Source organism: Artemia sp. Qi Xiang Cuo, unplaced genomic scaffold, assembly GCF_049724085.1.
Source record: "Artemia sp. Qi Xiang Cuo unplaced genomic scaffold, ASM4972408v1 HiC_scaffold_22, whole genome shotgun sequence".
Lineage (NCBI taxonomy): Eukaryota > Metazoa > Arthropoda > Branchiopoda > Anostraca > Artemiidae > Artemia > Artemia sp. Qi Xiang Cuo.
The window spans coordinates 5323578-5343248 of NW_028297431.1; the positions used below are offsets into that span (position 1 = coordinate 5323578).

General features: G+C 34.0%; 1 protein-coding gene across 1 annotated transcript; it reads left to right on the forward strand.

Annotated features, from left to right (window-relative positions):
- Positions 1-564: 564 nt before the first annotated feature.
- Positions 565-15934, forward strand: LOC148939085 (uncharacterized). Its single transcript, XM_089107300.1, has 2 exons — positions 565-625; positions 15278-15934. The coding sequence occupies exons 1-2, from the start codon at positions 565-567 to the stop codon at positions 15778-15780; spliced, it is 564 nt and encodes a 187-aa protein (XP_088963426.1). The 3' UTR covers positions 15781-15934.
- Positions 15935-19671: the final 3737 nt, after the last annotated feature.

The window sequence follows — 19671 nt, forward strand, 5'->3', positions numbered from 1 at the left end:
AGTGTAGCACAAAAGATCCAGTATGGACCTTAATTTTTCTCCAAGGTGCCAATTATAGTAGGTTTGGGATTTAACTTATAACCAAAATTCAAAGTAAAACTGCATAATTGAGTTTTTTACCTTAGAAATGTAGTGCATGGGAAAGGAGATATTCTCATAATTCATTTGGAGCCTAAACCAGAGCCCAGTGGCATATTTTGCAGCTAATTCAGATGCTTTATCAATAAAAATGTTTAATAAGGGGCTGTTTTCCTTTTTTTTCTTCCCTTTAAACTAGAAAAAACGCCACTTTCCCAATGCAATTCAAAATGTAAACTATAACCCAGGAGTATATTCTCTGGTTTTGCTGCAACTCTACTTTTATTTTTAGTTGACACGTGGGGAAAATTTTCCAGAGAGAGAATTATCAGATGGGTGGGGAATTTACATGTGGTGAGGGGAGATTTTCAGAGCAAACATTTTCTGCAGAAGATGAATTGCTTGGAGGGGTAATTTTCTGGGGGGAGTGTTGTCTCATCTACAGTCTTAAATCATTTTTTTGTGTCTATCATCTTGTTATGTATCATGTATTTCCTGTTAAAACAGTTGGCTGATTTATTTCCAGGGGCATTGTCAAAACCACTTGGTATAAGTTTAACCCCTAAATTTCGAAGTGTATTTTTATGGTATTCGAGTGTTGTAGTCGTAGATGCCTTTATTCTCCCTTTATAGGGGAGGTGAACTCTGGCCCTAAGGTAATTTAACTTTGGTATCGTGCCTTTGGCTTTAAAAGGACTAATGAGACGTGCAGACTGGGTATGTTCGATGGGCTAAAATTAGATTTTGAAGAGGTTGTATAAAATACAATACTTTTATTCAATTTACACATAATAATAACAAATATAAATATTCTACTGGGACTGGCTGTCCCAAGTAGACCACAAGTCCCAGAAACTACAATAATATATAATAAGATACAGACACTTACAATGATCCGACAAGATTCCAAGGTATTTCTAACGAGAAAATAAACGGGCAGAGGTTCGCCCTGCAAGTCAAAAAGTCTGACTTCAGTCTCAAAAATCTGGGTATATATATATGAAAAACTAACCACGTCCTTCCGGTACATTGACGTATTTAGCCAGGAAATTGGTTATTGAGCAAGTTCCCTCCAAGCTTAAACATTCCACGATTTGTATCCTTATCTTAAAAAGTGGTATTTTGAAACTTTGTTTTTGCGTCTTAATATATTTTTACTCAATTAATATTTTACTAAATAAGAAAGCTTTACCACAATACTCTCCATTTAAAGAAGAATTTTCCCAATTCTCAATATTTTACTTTTAAAACCATTTAATTTTGTTTACAGCTATTATGCTGCCATCTTTGGGTCATTATGTGCATCTACCCTCAATGGGTTTCCTTAGGATTATGTTTCTGGTCCAATATAGGCCATGTTCTTTTTTTTGTCGAAGAATTTCAATTTGAAATTCATCCTTGTTTCTGTTTTTCTCTGTCTCTAGGACTGACAATTACTCATTTACCCTTCTTCATATACATTTTCTGTTTTAACTTGACCCCAAGCAGCTTAAACATAATATTAGTGGTTTTGCTTAAATTAGATTTCAAGTTATATTAGACAAGTTTATGAATTATTTGAGTTTAAATATAATTCCCCTTAATAATTTAATTTATCTTTGTGATGTGGTTGATCTACCGTTTATTTTTCGTTTTTAGAATTACCTTGGATAAATTATATATAACATTATTGATTTATAATTTTTCACATATTTTTCCAGCAAAAAGTATTTTCACATATTTCAATAACATAAGCCATTTGGGCTATGTAGCACAATATCTAGGCCTAAAGTAAGTTCTGATCTTATTTCACTTTTGATGAACTTGTAGTAAAGTCTGTGTTTCTGCTATAGTTTTCAAATATCAGTTGATCAAGTATGGTTTGGCTTCTGATGGTATGAGACGATAGTATCAGGATGTATTTGAAGTGGCTTCAAAATTTTTTACTTTCCAAAAATGTGTCAAAATATGATTGAAGGAAAAATGGATCCGAAAAGATGCTATGAAAAATTTGATTTCCAAAAAATAGCTAAGGCTGTATCTAAAATAAATATTCACATTAGAATACATATAAAAGCATATAGTTTTACATATATATTAGAAAGAAACACTCAACTTCGTAAAGTTTAATTACTTTTATTTACTTTTCTCTTTTAATTACTCCAAAAATACTATCCCGCTTAAATCGAAACATTATGTTTCTTGCTGGATTATTCTTTCAAACTTAATACTAAACGGATTATTTCACAATAAAAATTATTAATACGTTGACTCGAGGTCAAACATTTACATATAACATTAAATCACTAGTTAAAACTTAAAGTTGATAAAAACATAGTATATATATATATATATATATATATATATATATATATATATATATATATATATATATATATATATATATATATATATATATATATATATATATATATATATATATATATATATATATATATAAGCATTGTGTAATAGCTTACATAAGTATTTTTTTTTTGCAAAACTAGATAGGATATTTAACTACTGTTTAAAACTTAAAGCATTAAAAAATAATACACGGTATAGATTAGCATTGGATATAATTCCAATTATTATTTTGTTAATTGCTTACAAAGTATTAATGTAGGATACTTCTTGAATGATATAAACATAAAAAAACCCAAATACTCAACATTTAATTCACTATATTTACATGGATAGTTTAGGATATATATATATATATATATATATATATATATATATATATATATATATATATATATATATATATATATATATATATATATATATATATATATATATATATATATATATATATATATATATATATATATATATATATATATATATATATATATATTAACAAAAGTTATGTTGATACATAACTTAATTGTTAAAAACAAATAATAATTATGTACTTTAATACTATATTTAATCACTGCAATATTTATTCTTTGTACAACTTTTAAATAAGTCCGTCAAGACTTTTATATGATAAATCCTAACTGCAATTAAAATATTTACAAAACAAAAGCAACTCCAACAAATAGATATATGCACTATAACTGATAAGTAAGATTAGCCTCTATTTAAGGGCTTGGCAATAGTTCATATAACTTGACTTTGCTCAAACTTTTCAGACTTTTGAGCTTTCCAATTTTTTTCGAATTTTTGGTACTTGAGACAGTTTTATGACGTTTTTGTCACTAATCTCTTTTTTTTCAGCTTTAATGTCCTTTTGGTATAAGGCTCCATTTACAGTTTAGATCTGATAAGTTAAAAAATTTTGCTGTTCACCTTATACCTGTTATGCCATTATCAAATGACTTTGCCTGTACTCTGAAGGTTTGCTTACCAAGACTGCCTTCTGGTAGCTCCTTATAACGTTTCCAGGTCCTCTTGTCATGGGCTACAGCTAAAAGGACTATTTTGAACCTGCACACACAATAATTAATTAATTAATAATTTGTGGCCACAGTTTTCTCTTGGGCTATTCTTTTTTCAGAAAAAGTGGCCCTTCTGCAGAAAATACCTGGCCTTCATGGCACACACTAATTTATAGGTTCTAAAGGCTATTATGTGCCTTACTCTTAATTTTCTATGCCATGCTAGTACAATTTTCAATTTTAGTACAATTAATGTTACTTTTTTTTACTTATTTAGTACAATTTTCATACTAGTTTTGTTCAGCAAACTCAATAAGTGCGTCTACAGATGTTAACTGATTTCATTCAGTTTATTTTCATTTTTAGTTCGTCTGGCTATATTTTCAACTTTAACCCTTATCTTTTTTTTGGATTCGTTATTTCAATGGAGCATAAGAGTTTTTTCAAGTCTTTTCCCGATCTTTCAATAAAATATGTCTCCTAAGCCTATATTTATATGTTTCACGTATTTTTCAAAAACCCTTAACAAGTTTTTATGCTGATTGCCCTTCTATGGTCAAATTCATTCTCGCCATATTTTTAAGAGGTGGGGGGGGGGGGTCCTAAGGTTTGCAACTGTCATTTTTCTCCAGCTGATTTTAGAACATTTTTAATTAAGCTTTGCCCTGCATTTGCTAGTTCTCATTCATTCATAAAAATGTACGTTTTTATGATATCCTGATTCCCACAAAATTGTGTGGTTTTCATTGCAGACACATATTCCTTGTCTGTGGTATTTTACCAAAAATTATTGCCTATGTCATGCCAAAAGTTGTTTAGAGATAGGGGTTATGTATTGTGGTTTCCCTATAATCTTTTATATTATTCGCGTCTGGTATTATCCTCAGTTTAATTTGCGCCTTAGTTTTATACAGTCATTGAGTGTAATTTGTCCCTTTTTATGATATTTGACTATTTCCACCTCCACATTTCAAACACAATAAAAAAATGTTATAGAAAAGCAAATATACTAAAAAGACTTCTTTCAACACACTTTTTGTGTAATGAGAAAACCTTACTAATTTTTTATAAATCAAATATAAGACCACAAATTTTATATGGGATCATCTTCTATTGTTCATGTGAAAAGAACCAGATGCAAAAAATTGAAACAACACAAAATGATATAATACGTCTCGTATTTGCTCTTAGGAAACCCACAAGCACCAAGTTTCTGCTTATGGAGAGTGGATTAGCCACAATAAGGGAGAGACATAAGTTTCTCTTGATAAAACATCTTACAAAAATTGAATCAAATAGTTCACACACATTACATAATTGATTAAGAAATCCATCCATGTATAGAGGTATTGCAGATGAGTATGCCAATATTCAAAAGAAGTTCCCTGTACCAGCAAAGTCTATTGCACCTACTTTCCCCCAATCCCCTCCATGGACTTGGTCATTTCCCATAATAAATACTGAATTTTCAAAATGGAATAAAGATTTAACCCCCATTGCTTTTGTCCAGAAAAAATTTGCTGAACTTAATACAATTACCTATAAAAATCACTTCCAAATATTTGTTGATGGGTCAAAAATCGATGAGAAGGTTGCAAGTGGTGTTTTCCTTCCTCACCTGAAAATTGCAATGGGAGAGAGGTTATTTAATAATTTATCTATAATGTCTGCTGAGTTAAATGCCATAATCATGGCATTAGAACACCTTAAGCAAAACCAACCTTTGATTGAAAATTCGAATAATATTATCATCTATTCCGACTCTTTATCAAGCCTTGAGTTGCTGGCCTCAACTCCTCAATATAAGTTGGACATTGACACTTATCATTGTCTCAGTATTATTGATAATCTTGCTTCAAGCGGCATAAAAACTTACTTTCAGTACATTCCTAGCCACTCTGGAATAAGTGGTAATCATCAGGTTGATGAAATAGCAAAAAATGCTATAAATATTGACCAGCAAAGTGGGAGACCAATCCCAATTAGAGATATTTACCGATGGAGGCTATCAGATATTAATTTTAATAAGATTAATCCTACATTTTCCCCCTTTCCCAATAAGTATCTTTCTAAAATTTATCATAGAATTCGTTCTGGAACAAATGGACAAAATTTCCTTGCATTCTCATATAAGCTTTCTAATTCAAGTGGTTCAATTCCCCTGTCCCCTCTTTGCAGGCATTGTAATATGAATAATGAAACAATTGACCATTGCCTATTTGAATGTAATATGCTGACGTCTGCACAACATACCTTGCTTTGTAAACTGTTAAAATACTTCAAACACCACAAAATCCCACTATCAGCCAAGAGCCTAGCCAACTATACCTGCACACAGAGCATAGAAATCGGCATCTATCATTTTATATTTGAACTCCTAGAGTCGAAAGATCTGCTGAAAGATATCTGAATATATATAATAAATATGAGGCACTCAAGCCAGTAGCTCTGTAGCCCACAGAGTGAAGCAAAAGGAAAAGGGCTAAATAGTTATTCTGAAAAGCCCGCCTGCTGTTAAATAGAAGAAGAAGACTATTACCCTGTTCTCCAAGTTTATGGGTTTAGTGCCCTGGAAGCGTGACTACGTCATATTTATTTATTTTTTTCTAGGACGTAGGACCCTACCAGAACATTCAGCTCAAATCTTCTCCCAAGTTTGACTTTTATTTCTGATATTTATTTGGTTAGCTTGGTGGATCCCCCGCAATGACAAGACGTTTAGCAGTTTCGTGTTGAATTGCCAATGGTCCTTTCATTGGTGTCTTTCACCTGCAATGTCCTCGCCCTGGTTATTTCCGTTAATGGTGTGTTGTGAATTTATTTAATATGTAAAATTAATTATACCCAAGAAAACTTTGTTTTACACTGTGCTATACTTTTTTTTAAATTTTGACCCATTTTATCTACAGCTTCTTGTTTACATATATCGTCCTTATTGTTAAGTGTTTAATTTATTATATCTTCTACTATTTATAACAAGATTACAGCTAGCTTATACATGTCCAGATTCATGTAAACCCTCGCTGTCTTTCGAATTGTCATTTTTTTTAAATTTCTTCAAAACAAAATTTTTTTTCTAATTCGACAGGAGGTATTACCAAGAGAGAGTCAAAGGGCAGTAGATGCTTTGCATTTACTTAGCAACAATAGACCAGCAGTGATTGAGCTCACTCCAAATTTGCTAGCTTCCAATGACCCTATTTCAGTAGACTAACCTCCTTCGTTTTTTTTTTTCAACAACCCTGAGTAACCGTAAGAGCGGACCAGAATTATCAATATTAGCTATCCCAAAAGGATGCATTGCCTTCTCTGTTTGTCCTAATGTGGCTTATATTCTATGTAAACAAGCATAACAGTTCTCATACACTGGTAGCTTCACATCCACATGGGTCAAAAGCAGCCATGAAATTCAAACTAGAACTTTCTTTGGATGCATTTTGTGCGGCTAATCCAGAATTTGAACTTTTTCTAACACCATTATTCAGATGAAGGTCCTCTGTCTAGGTATAGGAAACCCTTTCCAGACCTATCACCATGCCTTCGTTTTCTATGAATAACGCTTTCTTTCACCAACCTCTTCACCTTTCGCAGAGTTCCCATCAGAGCTGGGTAACAACTCTTTTTTTTTTTTCCTTTGGCGACTTTTGCTAAGCTTCCACATTTGTTTTCTTACTTATAAGGTTACTTTTCTCGTTTTTTTTCCATCCCTCTCCTCAAGTACTTTAATTATATATTTATATGTCTTTTCCTTCCTTTTGCTTGTGAAACTACATAACTAGCCTAGTATTTGTTAGCTTTAACAAAGGTAATTCTATTGCTTATTACGTCATAAGATGTCATATTTTCGAAGCATCTTTACTCCTAAAACACTCGGAAATGGCAGCATCTAACCTATACTTGTTCGGACCACAATTTATGTGCTGTCTTTGCTAAATTGTAGCAGTGTTATCCTTGAACAATAAGTCCATAGCCTGTACCTGTAGTAAGGCTGAATTAGGATCCTATTTGCTACTATTATGCCTAAAATTCTTCTGTTTCTACCAATGTTTCATTGGTCCAGCTAGATTTTGTTTTTTTTACGTATTATCTTTTATTTTATTCTTTCAATTCACGGTACAAATAATTTATTATTTAGTAACATACAGCACTACTACATTGCATTTATTACAAACACTAAAAAAACTACTAATTATACACTTGCTTCTACTTGCTAAAACCTAGATACTGTATTTTTTTTCTATTTTACAATTCTTGATCAAGCCTTTTTTCCATTTTATCTATTGTACCAAAATCTTTGAGGGGATACAAATCTATTTCTAATAGCCAAAGTTCGAGCAAAGCTGCTCAAAATTCTACTAATTTGAGCGCTGCTAAAAGAAAAGTACATTTACTTTCCCCTTCTAATACGGTCATTTCGATTTTTTTTTATTTTGCAACCTTATTTAGTCTCCTCGACCCAGTTTTTCCAACGACCACCAGTTGTTGTGAAGTGTATATTTATGGTATTTGGGGGGTGTAATCGTAGATGCCTTTATTCTCCCTTTATAGGGGAGATAAACTCTGGCGTGCCTTAGGCTATGACCAAACTAATGAGGCATACCAACTGGGTATGTTTGAGGGGCTAAAGGTAGATAGTAGAGAGGTTGTCTAAAATAAAGTACTTTTATTCAATTTACATATAATAAATACAGATAGATATTCTACTGGGACTGGCTATCCCAAGTAGACCACAAGTCTCAGAAACTACAATAATATATAATAAGATACAGACACTTACAATGATCAGACAAGATCCCAAGGTATTTCTAACAAGAAAATAAATGGGCAGAGGTTCACCCTGCAAGTCAAAAAGTCTGACCTCAGTCTCAAAAATCGGGGTATATATATGAAAAACTAACCACGTCCTTCCGGTACATTGACGCATTTAGCCAGGAAATTGGTTATTGAGCAAGTTCCCTCCAAGCTTACACATTCCACAATTTGTATCCTTATCTTAAAAAGTGGTATTTTGAAACTTTGTTTTTGCATCTTAATATATTTTTACTCAATTAATAATTAACTAAATTAGAAAGCTTTACCACAGATGGAATAGTTGAAATTAGATATCACTCTAGGGTTCACTCAAAAAATTTTAAGGAAATTTGCATGTAAAATGATCATTAAAAAGAAAATAAAAAAAAGGACAGTAGATTTGTAGTTGGCTATATAATTTAGCTAGGATAAACGTGAAAACGTCATTTAATATCTTTTTTTATGCTCTTTCATAATTCAATTATTTCTTCTCGGGCTAATTGCATCTTGGGCCCTTAAACGTAATGTATATAATATACAAAGGTATTTTATATGAATTATGAAAGAGCATAAAAAAACATTAAAAGATGTTTCAATTTCATCCGATATAAATTACATGGCCCACAGCAAATTCACCATGAACTTTACCAGCCCACTCTAGTGTGCAAATATATACCCTGAGTTGTTGACAGCAAAGTTTTGAATCACAAAGTTCAGCACTAAATTTGTTGACAGCATTCAAGAAATAAACAGTTAAATTGAAACAGTGGGAAAATGGTTTGGGGCTCAAGATGCTATTAGACCCAGAAGCAATAACTGAGTTATGAAAGAGCATAAAAATGCCATTTTCACTTTCATCCTAGCTAAATTATATAGCCAACTGCAAATTTACCATCTAGAGTTACAGCTCTTCTGAAAGAAAACATCCTAATAAAACATATATGACTATTTTACTCCCTATTTTATGGGTTTTTTTTCAATATAAGATTCATTACTCAGACAAAAGTCATGCATTCTTTCCCCAACTAATAATATATTTCTTTGTTATTGAACATTATCATAAGCAATTGGTTTTCTATTGAAAAGGTGTTTATGAAGTCTGATGACTTGAAGCAATAGATGTAGTGTAATGACTTGAAGTTTAGTCCGAAATTGTTTTCAATATTTACCTAAATTTTATTTTCAACAGAAAGGAACATAATAATTGTACTAACAGGAATGTTCTGAATATTATAAAGTAAGATTCCATCATAGTTGGTTAGCTGCTTGGTCAAAGCCTAGAGAACTACTGGAAGAAAAGGGAATACACCCAAGGCTACAGCAGACAATTAGAAGGGGCCTGGGATTAGCCTAGTTGTCAAAAATGCAAACTAAACAATAAACATCAGCATAAAACTAGCAATCTAAAATATTTGGTATAAATGTACGACCATTCCAGTACATAAGGAGAAATGTTAAGAAAACAATTCTTTTACTTCATAATATTCGAAATAATCTCAGTTGACATATTTTGCAGGGGGAAAACCTTAATCATCACTTCTTTCACTGTTGCAAATTTTTTTTTTTTTAATTGTGAAAAATAAACAGATTTGATTGCATTTATCCATTTTCAAATAGTTTATATATGAAAGTTAAACACCATCACTGCCATCTAACAAAAAGATATAAACAGGCAAATATTGATAAATTTAGGGTTAAGCTTGGTTAGATTAGCTAGATGGCTCTTGGGTGTTTGCTTTATAAATGATTTTAAAGACTTTGAGAATAAGCACAAATGTTGAAAAATGTGCTTGAAAAACTGGAAAAACAAGAAAAATAGTGAGGATAAAGGTTTTCTCCCAGGAAAATATGTTAACAAGGATTATTTTGCATATCATGAAGTAAGAGTTGTTTTCTTAACATGTCTCCTTGTGGATTGGAATGGTCCTACATTTATACCAAATGTCTCTTTATTGTCTATGATGTCTCCTGAAAATGATCAATTCTATTTTTGGTAAAATTCTACTTTAGCTACTTCTGGCTATCTTGGAAAGGGGTTAGTTTAGGAAAATGAAACTTTCAGGGATGGGTATACAGGCTAATGTATGTCCTGGGAAGGTATTTTGAAGTACCTACCTCCACTCCTTCTCACCCTAGAGGGTGACCTTTTATGACCTTTAAAAATATGTGAGTTATAGAAGTGAAACCTTGCAAAATAGATCTTCTGCTTAAATGAAGTACAACAAAATTGTTTTCAGCTTCACAACTTTGCTTGATCCCAATTTATAAGATTTTAAAGATATGCAAATGCATTTCCTAAATTTAGAAAAAAAAATTGATGTGGCTTAAAATTCTACTTTGATAACAGGAATAGTATTTTCAGAACTAAAGCAAGAGAATAAGAAACTGATAACTGAAAATTAAGGTAAAATATTATTTTGTCTAAATTTCAATAAGTATAGACCTGTCATGTAAGCAAATTTCAGGACCCTCTACAGAGAAAAGGAGTGGAGGTAGGGGTAAATATCTACCAAATCATATTATTGAGTTAGGAATAAAGTGAATACACCATTTGATGCCTTTTTTTATGCTTATTATTAATATAATAAGCATTTATACCGGAAATTAATTTCAGCCCCCCCCCTGCGAGATATACCTACCCCAACCACACCAAACTCATATTTGGCAGATATAGGGGGGGGGCTGAAATTCATTTCCGATAGAAATGCTTATCATATTTGTAATCAGCATAAAAAAGGCATCAAATGGTGAATTCACTTTAGTCCTAGCTCAATAATATGATTTGGTAGATATTTACTGAGGTAGGTACTTCAAAATACCTTCCCAGGACATACTTTAGCCTGGGACATCCACTATACAGCTAAATGAAAATAGTACAGTCTATATATAAAGAAAAAAACCTTAGCCAAGCATTATATATAGAAAAAAAATGTCTAGTCAACTAGGTGGCTAATAAGAACAACCGTGTATATATATATAATCTTTAAATTAGCCAACTGGTTGGCTATTAGATTTCGGGGTACATTGTGCCAACATCGTTCTTTACTTAGGTCTCGCTATTGCGCTGCCTACGATAGTTAATAAAAACTAAGATTATTCTTTATAAGGGTAAATTTTCTTCTTTTGAAATCTATTACATTTGGGACACAGTCCTACTCAGGAAGATTCGATTCTAAAATGGAGATTTGGCAACATTGTATATTCTAAAACTTGCTAAATTTAAAACACTAAGGACACAAAAAACAACATTTTTTCTAAATTAGAAATGAAAACCCGTATACCCAATTTATCTTAGTATATTAGAAAAAAGAGGGAATTCAATTTCTACTGAAAACGACCTCTATTTGTAGTTGTGTAGTTTTGGTAAGAGGAGGGGGGGGCTCTTAAATCCTGACAAATTATAAGGGATTTTAAATAACCAGCAACTTGACCTAATAAAAGCAAACAAAAAGGTCCCCTTAATTTTTCCACATAGAAGACGTCTTGACACAAGATACACAACCAATGCATGAAATTTAAAACCCAATTTTAGACACAAATCTTTGATTCTTTTTGGTCTTGGTGTTAAAAAAGGCAATCTAGTGGATCCTTTCAAGCTGGTTAGAATGCTAATTTCGTTCAGTTTCCGCTGATCCCCTCTTAGACCGTTCACAAAACAAATCAAAACAGACTTATTGAGTCCGTTTTTGGGAGGAGGGGACTTGCTCTTTTACTACTTTTTTCAGCATAAGACCCCTCTTACACCACGAATTTATCAGCATAAGTTCAGAATATATCCATAAAAAATTGTTCTCATCCAACACCCTGTTCTCATCCCGCCACACTCGTCCAAATTCAATAATGTCACCTGTGTCGGTCATGGTTATCTGTATCACCCTCCAGTCCTCAAAAATTTGCTTGGTGGTCCAACCGGGCATCTTGTATTTGTTCAGCAAGCACGTCAAGAGCTGAGTAGCTGACCAGTCCAAGGCCTTTTCCGTATCTACGAGTATAAATCTGAAAAAAGGAAAAAAATTAAAAAACAAATTATAGAAAAATGGAACAGAAAATAAAAACAAAAAAGAAAAACAAATTAACACACAAGTAGCGAAAGGAAATTCCGCCACAATAATAAGCGCATCCATTCAACAACATAGGAGCCTGCTACCACCTTCTCATATTTATCCCTTAAACTAAAATCAAAAATCTTTACTCTTAAACAAACAAACAACAAAACATTTTTTCTTTTCATAAGCTAAACTTTTCATAATTTTTCTAAACAACCAAACATCCACAAAAAAAATAAAAAATATCAAATCAATCCTTTCTTAGGGCCCCCGGGATCCGCTGAGTGGGGGGGGGGGGAGTCCAGAAGCTAATTCATCGATCCACTCATCACAAGTAAACTTCACTTTTCGACCGCCCGGTCGTTCAAAATGGAGATACGGTGGCACTGTATTAGATACCCATGACGTAATACCTCGCGAACTAGGACACGATTTCTTTTCATACAGTCTTTTCCTCGCCTCTCTCACAAAAATTGGAGCATCATCGCTCACAAAAAATAAGTATCTCATAATTTTGATTGGATGCATTTGGGGAAGAGGGTGTGTGTTTGTGGGGGAGGGGAGGAGGTAGATGCCCTCCAATAGCGTTTGACTATTTAAAAGGTAGTTATTACTTCCGATTTTCAATTGAATGAGCCCCCTCCAAAGTTTATATGAACATTCCATCCATATGAAGTGTCTCTAAGGTAAAAAAAAAATAAACATTGGAGCCTTAGGGTTGGTGAGGGGAGGTTAGTTGCCATCGGATCACTTTTGACTCTTCAAAAGGAGAAATTCCGATTTACAATCGAATGAGCCCCCTCCGAAGTTTATCTGACCATTCCTTCCATAAAAATATTATATGTCACCGGGGCACAATTTAGTACACTTGCTCCGGGGTTCCGGGCGGATGTTTTATCCCTGGAGTTTTGTTATATGATCTATTCTGAACAAAATGTCCATAAAAGTTTTGATTGGACGCATTTAGGGAAGAGGCTTAGGGGGGGGGGGGGGGCTCGTTGCCATCAAATCACTTTCTACTCTTAAAATGGGAATTAAAAATGTCAATTTCTAAAAATTTGAGTCCCATTCCAAGTTTATGCGACAACCTCTTCCCTAAAAACCTTTAATGCCCCCGGGGCTTAAGTTACAACCCGTTTCCGTGCTCTGGGGGCTATAATGATCCCGAAGTTTTTGTGGTCTGATCGTTGGACTATTTCAAACAAACTGGCTATCTCAATATTTTCATTCAATGCATTTGGGGAAATATGGGTGTGTGGGGGGGGGAGGGGTTAGACGCCCTCCCGTCATTTTGACTCATCAAAGGTAACTAGAACTTTCAATTTCCAATCAAATGAGCCTCCTCTGAAGTTTATACGACCACCCCTTACATGCTCCTGGGGCATAACTTAAAAGCTTGCTGGGGGGTTGTGTCAACACCGGAGTTTTTTCATCTGATGTTTGAACTATTTTTAACGAATAGGCAATCACAAAATTTTTATCAGATTGGGTTTGGTGAACAAAGGACGGGGGGGTGCTAATGGCCCTACTATCTCTTGACTCTTAAAATTGAACTAAAACTTTCATTTTCCAATCAAACAAACCTCCTCTGAAGTGTCTACGAGCATCCCTTCCACAAGAACTATATATACCCCCGGGGTATAATTTACAACGCCTACCCCCGGGCCTTGGGAGGCTGTGTCCACCCTGGAGGTACTGTTGTCTGATGTTTGATTTATTTTTTATCCAAATGGCTATTTAAAAAATTTTCTCGGATGCATTTAGGGAAAAAAGGCATGGTGGGGGGGGGGGTGGTTAGTTGCCCTCCTATCACTTTTGACTTGTATAAAGGGTATTATAACTTCCGATTTCGAATCGATTGAGCCTCTTCTGAAGTTTATATGAACATCTCTTCCATAAAAACTCATATTCCCCCGGAGCATAACTTAAAACACTTTCCCCAGGGTTTTTGGGGGTTGTGTTGTCCCAGAAGTTTTGTTATCTGACTTTTGAACTATTTTTAACAAAATGGCTGGTCTCAAAACTTTTTACCGATGGGGTTTAGGGAAAAAAGGGCGGGGGGGTAAGTGTCATCCAATCTCTTTTGAGTCTTAAAAAGTGAAGTTGAATTTTCAATTTCCAATGAAATGAGGCCTCTCTGAAGGTTAAACGAGTATCATTTCCATAAAAACCATACATCCCCCCAGGGAATAACTTACAGCGCCTGCTCCCAGGCCCTGGGGGTTTGTGTCGACCGCGGAGTTTTCGTTATCTTTTTTAAAAACTATTTTTAACAAAATGGCTATCTCAAATTTTTATCATATTTATCTGGGAAATGAAGGCGGGGGGGGCTGATGCCCTCCTATCAATCTTGACTCTTAAAAAGGGCGCTAGAACTTCATATTTCCAATCGAATGAGCCCATCCAAAGCTCATACTACCACCCCTTCCTTATGAATTGCCTCTGGGGAAAAATAATAATAAAACATTGAAGCCTGACGGCCTTACTATAGGCAACGCTTTAGCGTTGCCTCTGATTAGAATAAGTAATTTTAAAAGCCAAAATAAGCGTCACCATGTGGGAGAGGAGAGGAATCCAAAGTAAAATTAGTTCTTAAAACCTCTCGAAAGACATACTTCTTCTTTTTTTTAACTCTGTAGACTTTCCAAACATTTTGAGAGATATTGTTTTCGTTTTTTTAGTTTTGATTTTGTGTTGTGTTTTTTTTTTTTTTTTTTTTTTTTATTGGTCATTTTTCAACACATGTTTCTGGACTTCACTTACAGAGAAATACGTCACTAGTTGTTTCAGAGAATCCATCTACAGGCGTTACCTCAATTGTATTTGCATCAAAATCTGAAGGAAAAGGCTTGGAAAGTCAGAAAACAGGTTTGAAAAGTCGCCTTCAAGTAAAAAGTATGGAAAATTGGAAGGGTATCAAAGAAATCATGACGAAAAAAAGATACATAAATGTAAGGTATGTGACAAGACTTTTTCTCAATTGTACAGTTTGAACAGGCACCAAATGTGAAGTTTGTTCTAAAACCTTTCCTCACGCAGCAAATTTGAAAAGGCACCAAGGAGTACATACGGGTGAGAAACCGTTTAGGTGTGATGTTTGTAATAAAACCTTTTCTGAAGCAGGAAATTTGAATAAGCACCAAAGAGTGCATACAGGTGAAAAACCGTTCAAGTGTGAATATTGTGATAAAACCTTTCCTCACGCAGCAAACTTGAAAAAGCACCAAGGAGTACATAAGGGTGAGAAACCGTTTAAGTGTGATGTTTGTGATAAAACCTTTTCTGAAGCAGGAAGTTTGAACAAGCACCAAAGAGTGCATACAGGTGAGAAACCGTATAAGTGTGATATTTGTGACAAAACCTTTTCTCAAACAGGAAGTTTGAACACCCATCAAAGAATGCATACGGGTGAGAAACCGTTTAAGTGCGATATTTGTGACCAAACCTTTTATCAAGCAGGAAATTTGAAACAGCATCAAAGAGGGCATACGAGTGAGTAACCAATTAAATAGTGTGCATGTTAGAAGTGTTTTTTGCAAGCTTTCAGTGTGAATACACATCAAAGACTGCATATAGGTGAGAAACCTTTCATATGTGATGTCTGTAGAAAAACTTTTCTGATGTTAGCAATTGCCACAGGCATCAAAAAGTGTGTACGAGAGTTCTGGAAGATTATTGTAACACAAGCTGTATCTTCTTTGGCTTGTTGTTATCACCCTCACAACCAAATAGTAATACATCGAATAGGGTTTTTTTCTATTTTTATCATTTGTTTAGTTTCAATAGTAGTTTCATCATCATTCTGACAAAAATAGTGATAAATAATTGCTTGATTGTGATAAATGTGATGGTTGTAAGAAATTACAAAATTAAAATGAGTGTATACATGTGAGACACCATTTAAGTTTGATTTGTGCAAAAGAATAATTTCATTTAAATCTGTTCTGAATTAGCATCTAACAGCCTATTCTAGAAAAAGCATATAACAACCTATTCTAGAAAAAGTCTCTGAGATTATAGACTACAAGAAGACCTTTGGAACCATAGTGATTTTTATTTAAAGAAGAAAGCTTGATGAAGAATCAAAGCTCTTCTAAATTGGCTAATTCTCATATTTGAGTTAACACTTTGGATATTTATATAGGTTTCCGGTAATTTCGATTTTTGCAAGTGAAGCTAGTCTTTGCATCCAAGGACCAACGTGGAGTCACATGAGCCGAAAAGGCAAATCCCTATTTTCCGAAAAATTTGCTCTTTAATTGATAATCTCAATAGAAACAGAAGTTTACATTGTCCAAAACTGAAATGCATAATAATCAGGATTTATAAGCAACCAATTGGCCCATGCGTTTCTTTTTCTTCTTTATAAACAATCTTCACTGAATTACTCTGGTTTTTATTGAAAAGCGAACTCTGTAAGATAAATTTCAGCCACAGCTGCCCCACTTTGTTTATGGCATTGTGCAGAATTATATATCTTTGGACCATGAGACCCAACTGCACAGAAGAACTGAAAACATTGCTGTGTCTATATATTATCTTAGAAAAGACCCAAAAGCTTTGTTTTCAAATTGCTTGGAAATTCTATTTTGTCAGTACATGGGAAAAGTTTTGTTTTGTTTCTTGAAAATGAAAAAAATGAAAATCTACGATACAACATTTCAATGCGTTTCGATATTAGAATTTGCGATAAAAATTTACTTTCTGAATCACTTTGAAATTTTTAGAATGTTAGATTTCGTTTGCTTGCTTAAGTAGACCAAAAGATTTACTTGACAGGGAGGGGACCTACAAATGATCACGATTTCGTTAAATCGCTGTCCTTGACCAACGTAACCGAAATTTCGAAAACTGAAAGACTTGTTTTTTTCATAATAATTGTGCTGGTGCTGCCCCAAAACGGGACTCCGAGTAGAATCCAATTTTTTTCCGATTGGTGTTGGATGAGGAACCCAAAACACATCAAACACATTTGATCTTACACGAGCTTTACATGCGTCTGTACTACTGATATACGATAAACAAAAAATCGCGAAGAAAGGAAACGAGGACAATTAACAGCCAGTGAAAAAATTATGCAAATATTTCGGTCAAGACCTCTGCTTGACCGTCCTCAGTGCAGAATAAAACTGATAAAAATATAAAAACCAAACCTTAAAATAAAAACACGAAACTAAAATTGGACGACCCTTTCCTAGTAACGGTGAGTTACCCTTTCACCGTTACTAGGAAAGGGTCGTCCAATTTTAGTTTAGTGTTTTTATTTTAAGGTTTGGTTTTTATATTTTTATAAGTTTTATTCTGGACTGAGGACGGTCAAGCGGAGGTCTTGACCGAAATATTTGCATAATTTTTTCACTGGCTGTTAATTGTCCTCGTTTCCTTTCTTCTCGATTTTTTGTTTATCATGATTAGCCAGTGTGGTCTCAGAAATTATTAACTGATATACGAAGCAGCTAGAAAGTTCTATGTTGAAGCCATACTTTAGACAAAAAGGCGATTTGTTTTTGAATCAGAAATGTTTTTGCTAGCCGAACTCGTAGATACGGAAAAGGCCTTGGACTGGTCAGCCACTCAGCTCTTGATGTGCTTGTTGAAAAAATACAAGATGCCCGGTTGGAACACCAAGAAAATTGTTGAGGAATAGAGGGTGATAAAGGTAACGATGACCGACAAAAGTGACATTATTGACTTTGGACGAGTGTGGCGGGATGAGAACAGGGTGTTGGATGAGAACAATTTTTTAAGGATATATTCTGAACTTATACTGACAAATTCATGGTGTAAAAGGGCTCTTATGCTGAAAAAAAGTAGCAAAAGAGCAAGTCCCCTCCTCCCAAAAATGGACTCAATAAGTCTGTTTTGATTTGTTTGGTGAACAGTCTAAGAGGGGATCAGCAGAAACTGACCGAAATTAGCATTCTAAGCAACTTGAAAGGATCCACTTGATTGTCTTTTTTCCACCAAAAAGAATCAAAGATTTGTGTCTAAAATTGCCTTTTAAATATCATGCATTGGATTGTGAATCTTGTGTCAAGACGTCATCTATGTGGAAAAATTAAGGGGACCTTTTTGTTTGCTTTTATTAGGTCAAGTTGCTGGTTATTTAAAATCCCTTATAATTTGTCAGGATTTAAGAGCCCCTCCCCCCTCTTACCAAAACTACACAACTACAAATAGAGGTCGTTTTCAGTAGAAATTGAATTCCCTCTTTTTTCTAATATACTAAGATAAATTGGGTATACGGGTTTTCATTTCTAATTTAGAAAAAATGTTGTTTTTTGTGTCCTTAGTGTTTTAAATTTAGCAAGTTTTAGAATATACAATGTTGCCAAATCTCCGTTTTAGAATTGAATCTTCTTGAGTAGGACTGTGTCCCAAATGTAATAGATTTCAAAAGAAGAAAATTTACCCTTATAAAGAATAATCTTAGTTTTATTAACTATCGTAGGCAGCGCAATAGCGAGACCTAAGTAAAGAACGATGTTGGCACAATGTACCCCGAAATCTAATAGCCAACCAGTTGGCTAATTTAAAGATTGTATATATATACACGGTCGTTCTTATTAGCCTCCTAGTTGACTAGACATTTTTTTTATATATAATGCTTGGCGAAGGTTTTTTTCTTTATATATATACTGTACTATTTTCATTTATCTGTATATTGGATGTCCGCATCAAATGACATTTTCACTTTCATCTTAGCTAAATTAGCCTATAGTGCCACCTAGAAATTTACCCTCATTAAAACAGTAGGATATCCTACCCTAGACAGCCAAATACTTGCCTTTTTAGGAAGTTTGAAATGTAGGTGAGGGTAAAGAGCACAGAAACTATTAAACTATGCTAGTACACCTACCATTTCAAACCTAAACTACTTTGCGCAGCCTGGATAGGCCTATTGAGCTTAATTAGGCTAGTTCTTGCAACAAAATCAGTACAGGTTATGTATTACTCATGCAGAGACTTCGCCTTTAAATTCTATCTTCTACTATTTCACATCAGGCAGGCTTTCCAGTTGATATTACTTAGCTTCTTCTTCTTCTTCTATTCATCAGCAAGCGGGCTTTTCAGTAATACTATTTAGCCCTTTTCCTTTTGCGTCACTCTGTGGGCTACAAAGCTACTGGCTTGATTGCCTCATATTTATTAGATAATTTCAGATATCTTTCAGTAGATCTTTCGACTTTAGGAGTTCAATTATGAGATGATAGATGTCGATTTCTATGCTCTGTGTGCAGGTATAGTTGGCAATCTCTAAATATACAGATAAGGCTTCTTTTTCTTCTTCTTCTATTTCACAGCAGGCGGGCTTTTCAGTTAATACTATTTAGCCCTTTTCGTTTTGATTCACTCTGTGGGCTACAGAGCTACTGGCTTGGCTGTCTCTT

Excerpts from the sequence above, each read along its gene's own strand:
- LOC148939085 (XM_089107300.1), top strand. The coding sequence starts at position 565 with ATGTATTTCCTGTTAAAACAGTTGGCTGATTTATTTCCAGGGGCATTG. Across the intron at positions 626-15,277 it reads GGCATTGTCAAAACCACTTG|GCACCAAATGTGAAGTTTGT; the intron begins GTATAAGTTTAA and ends CAGTTTGAACAG.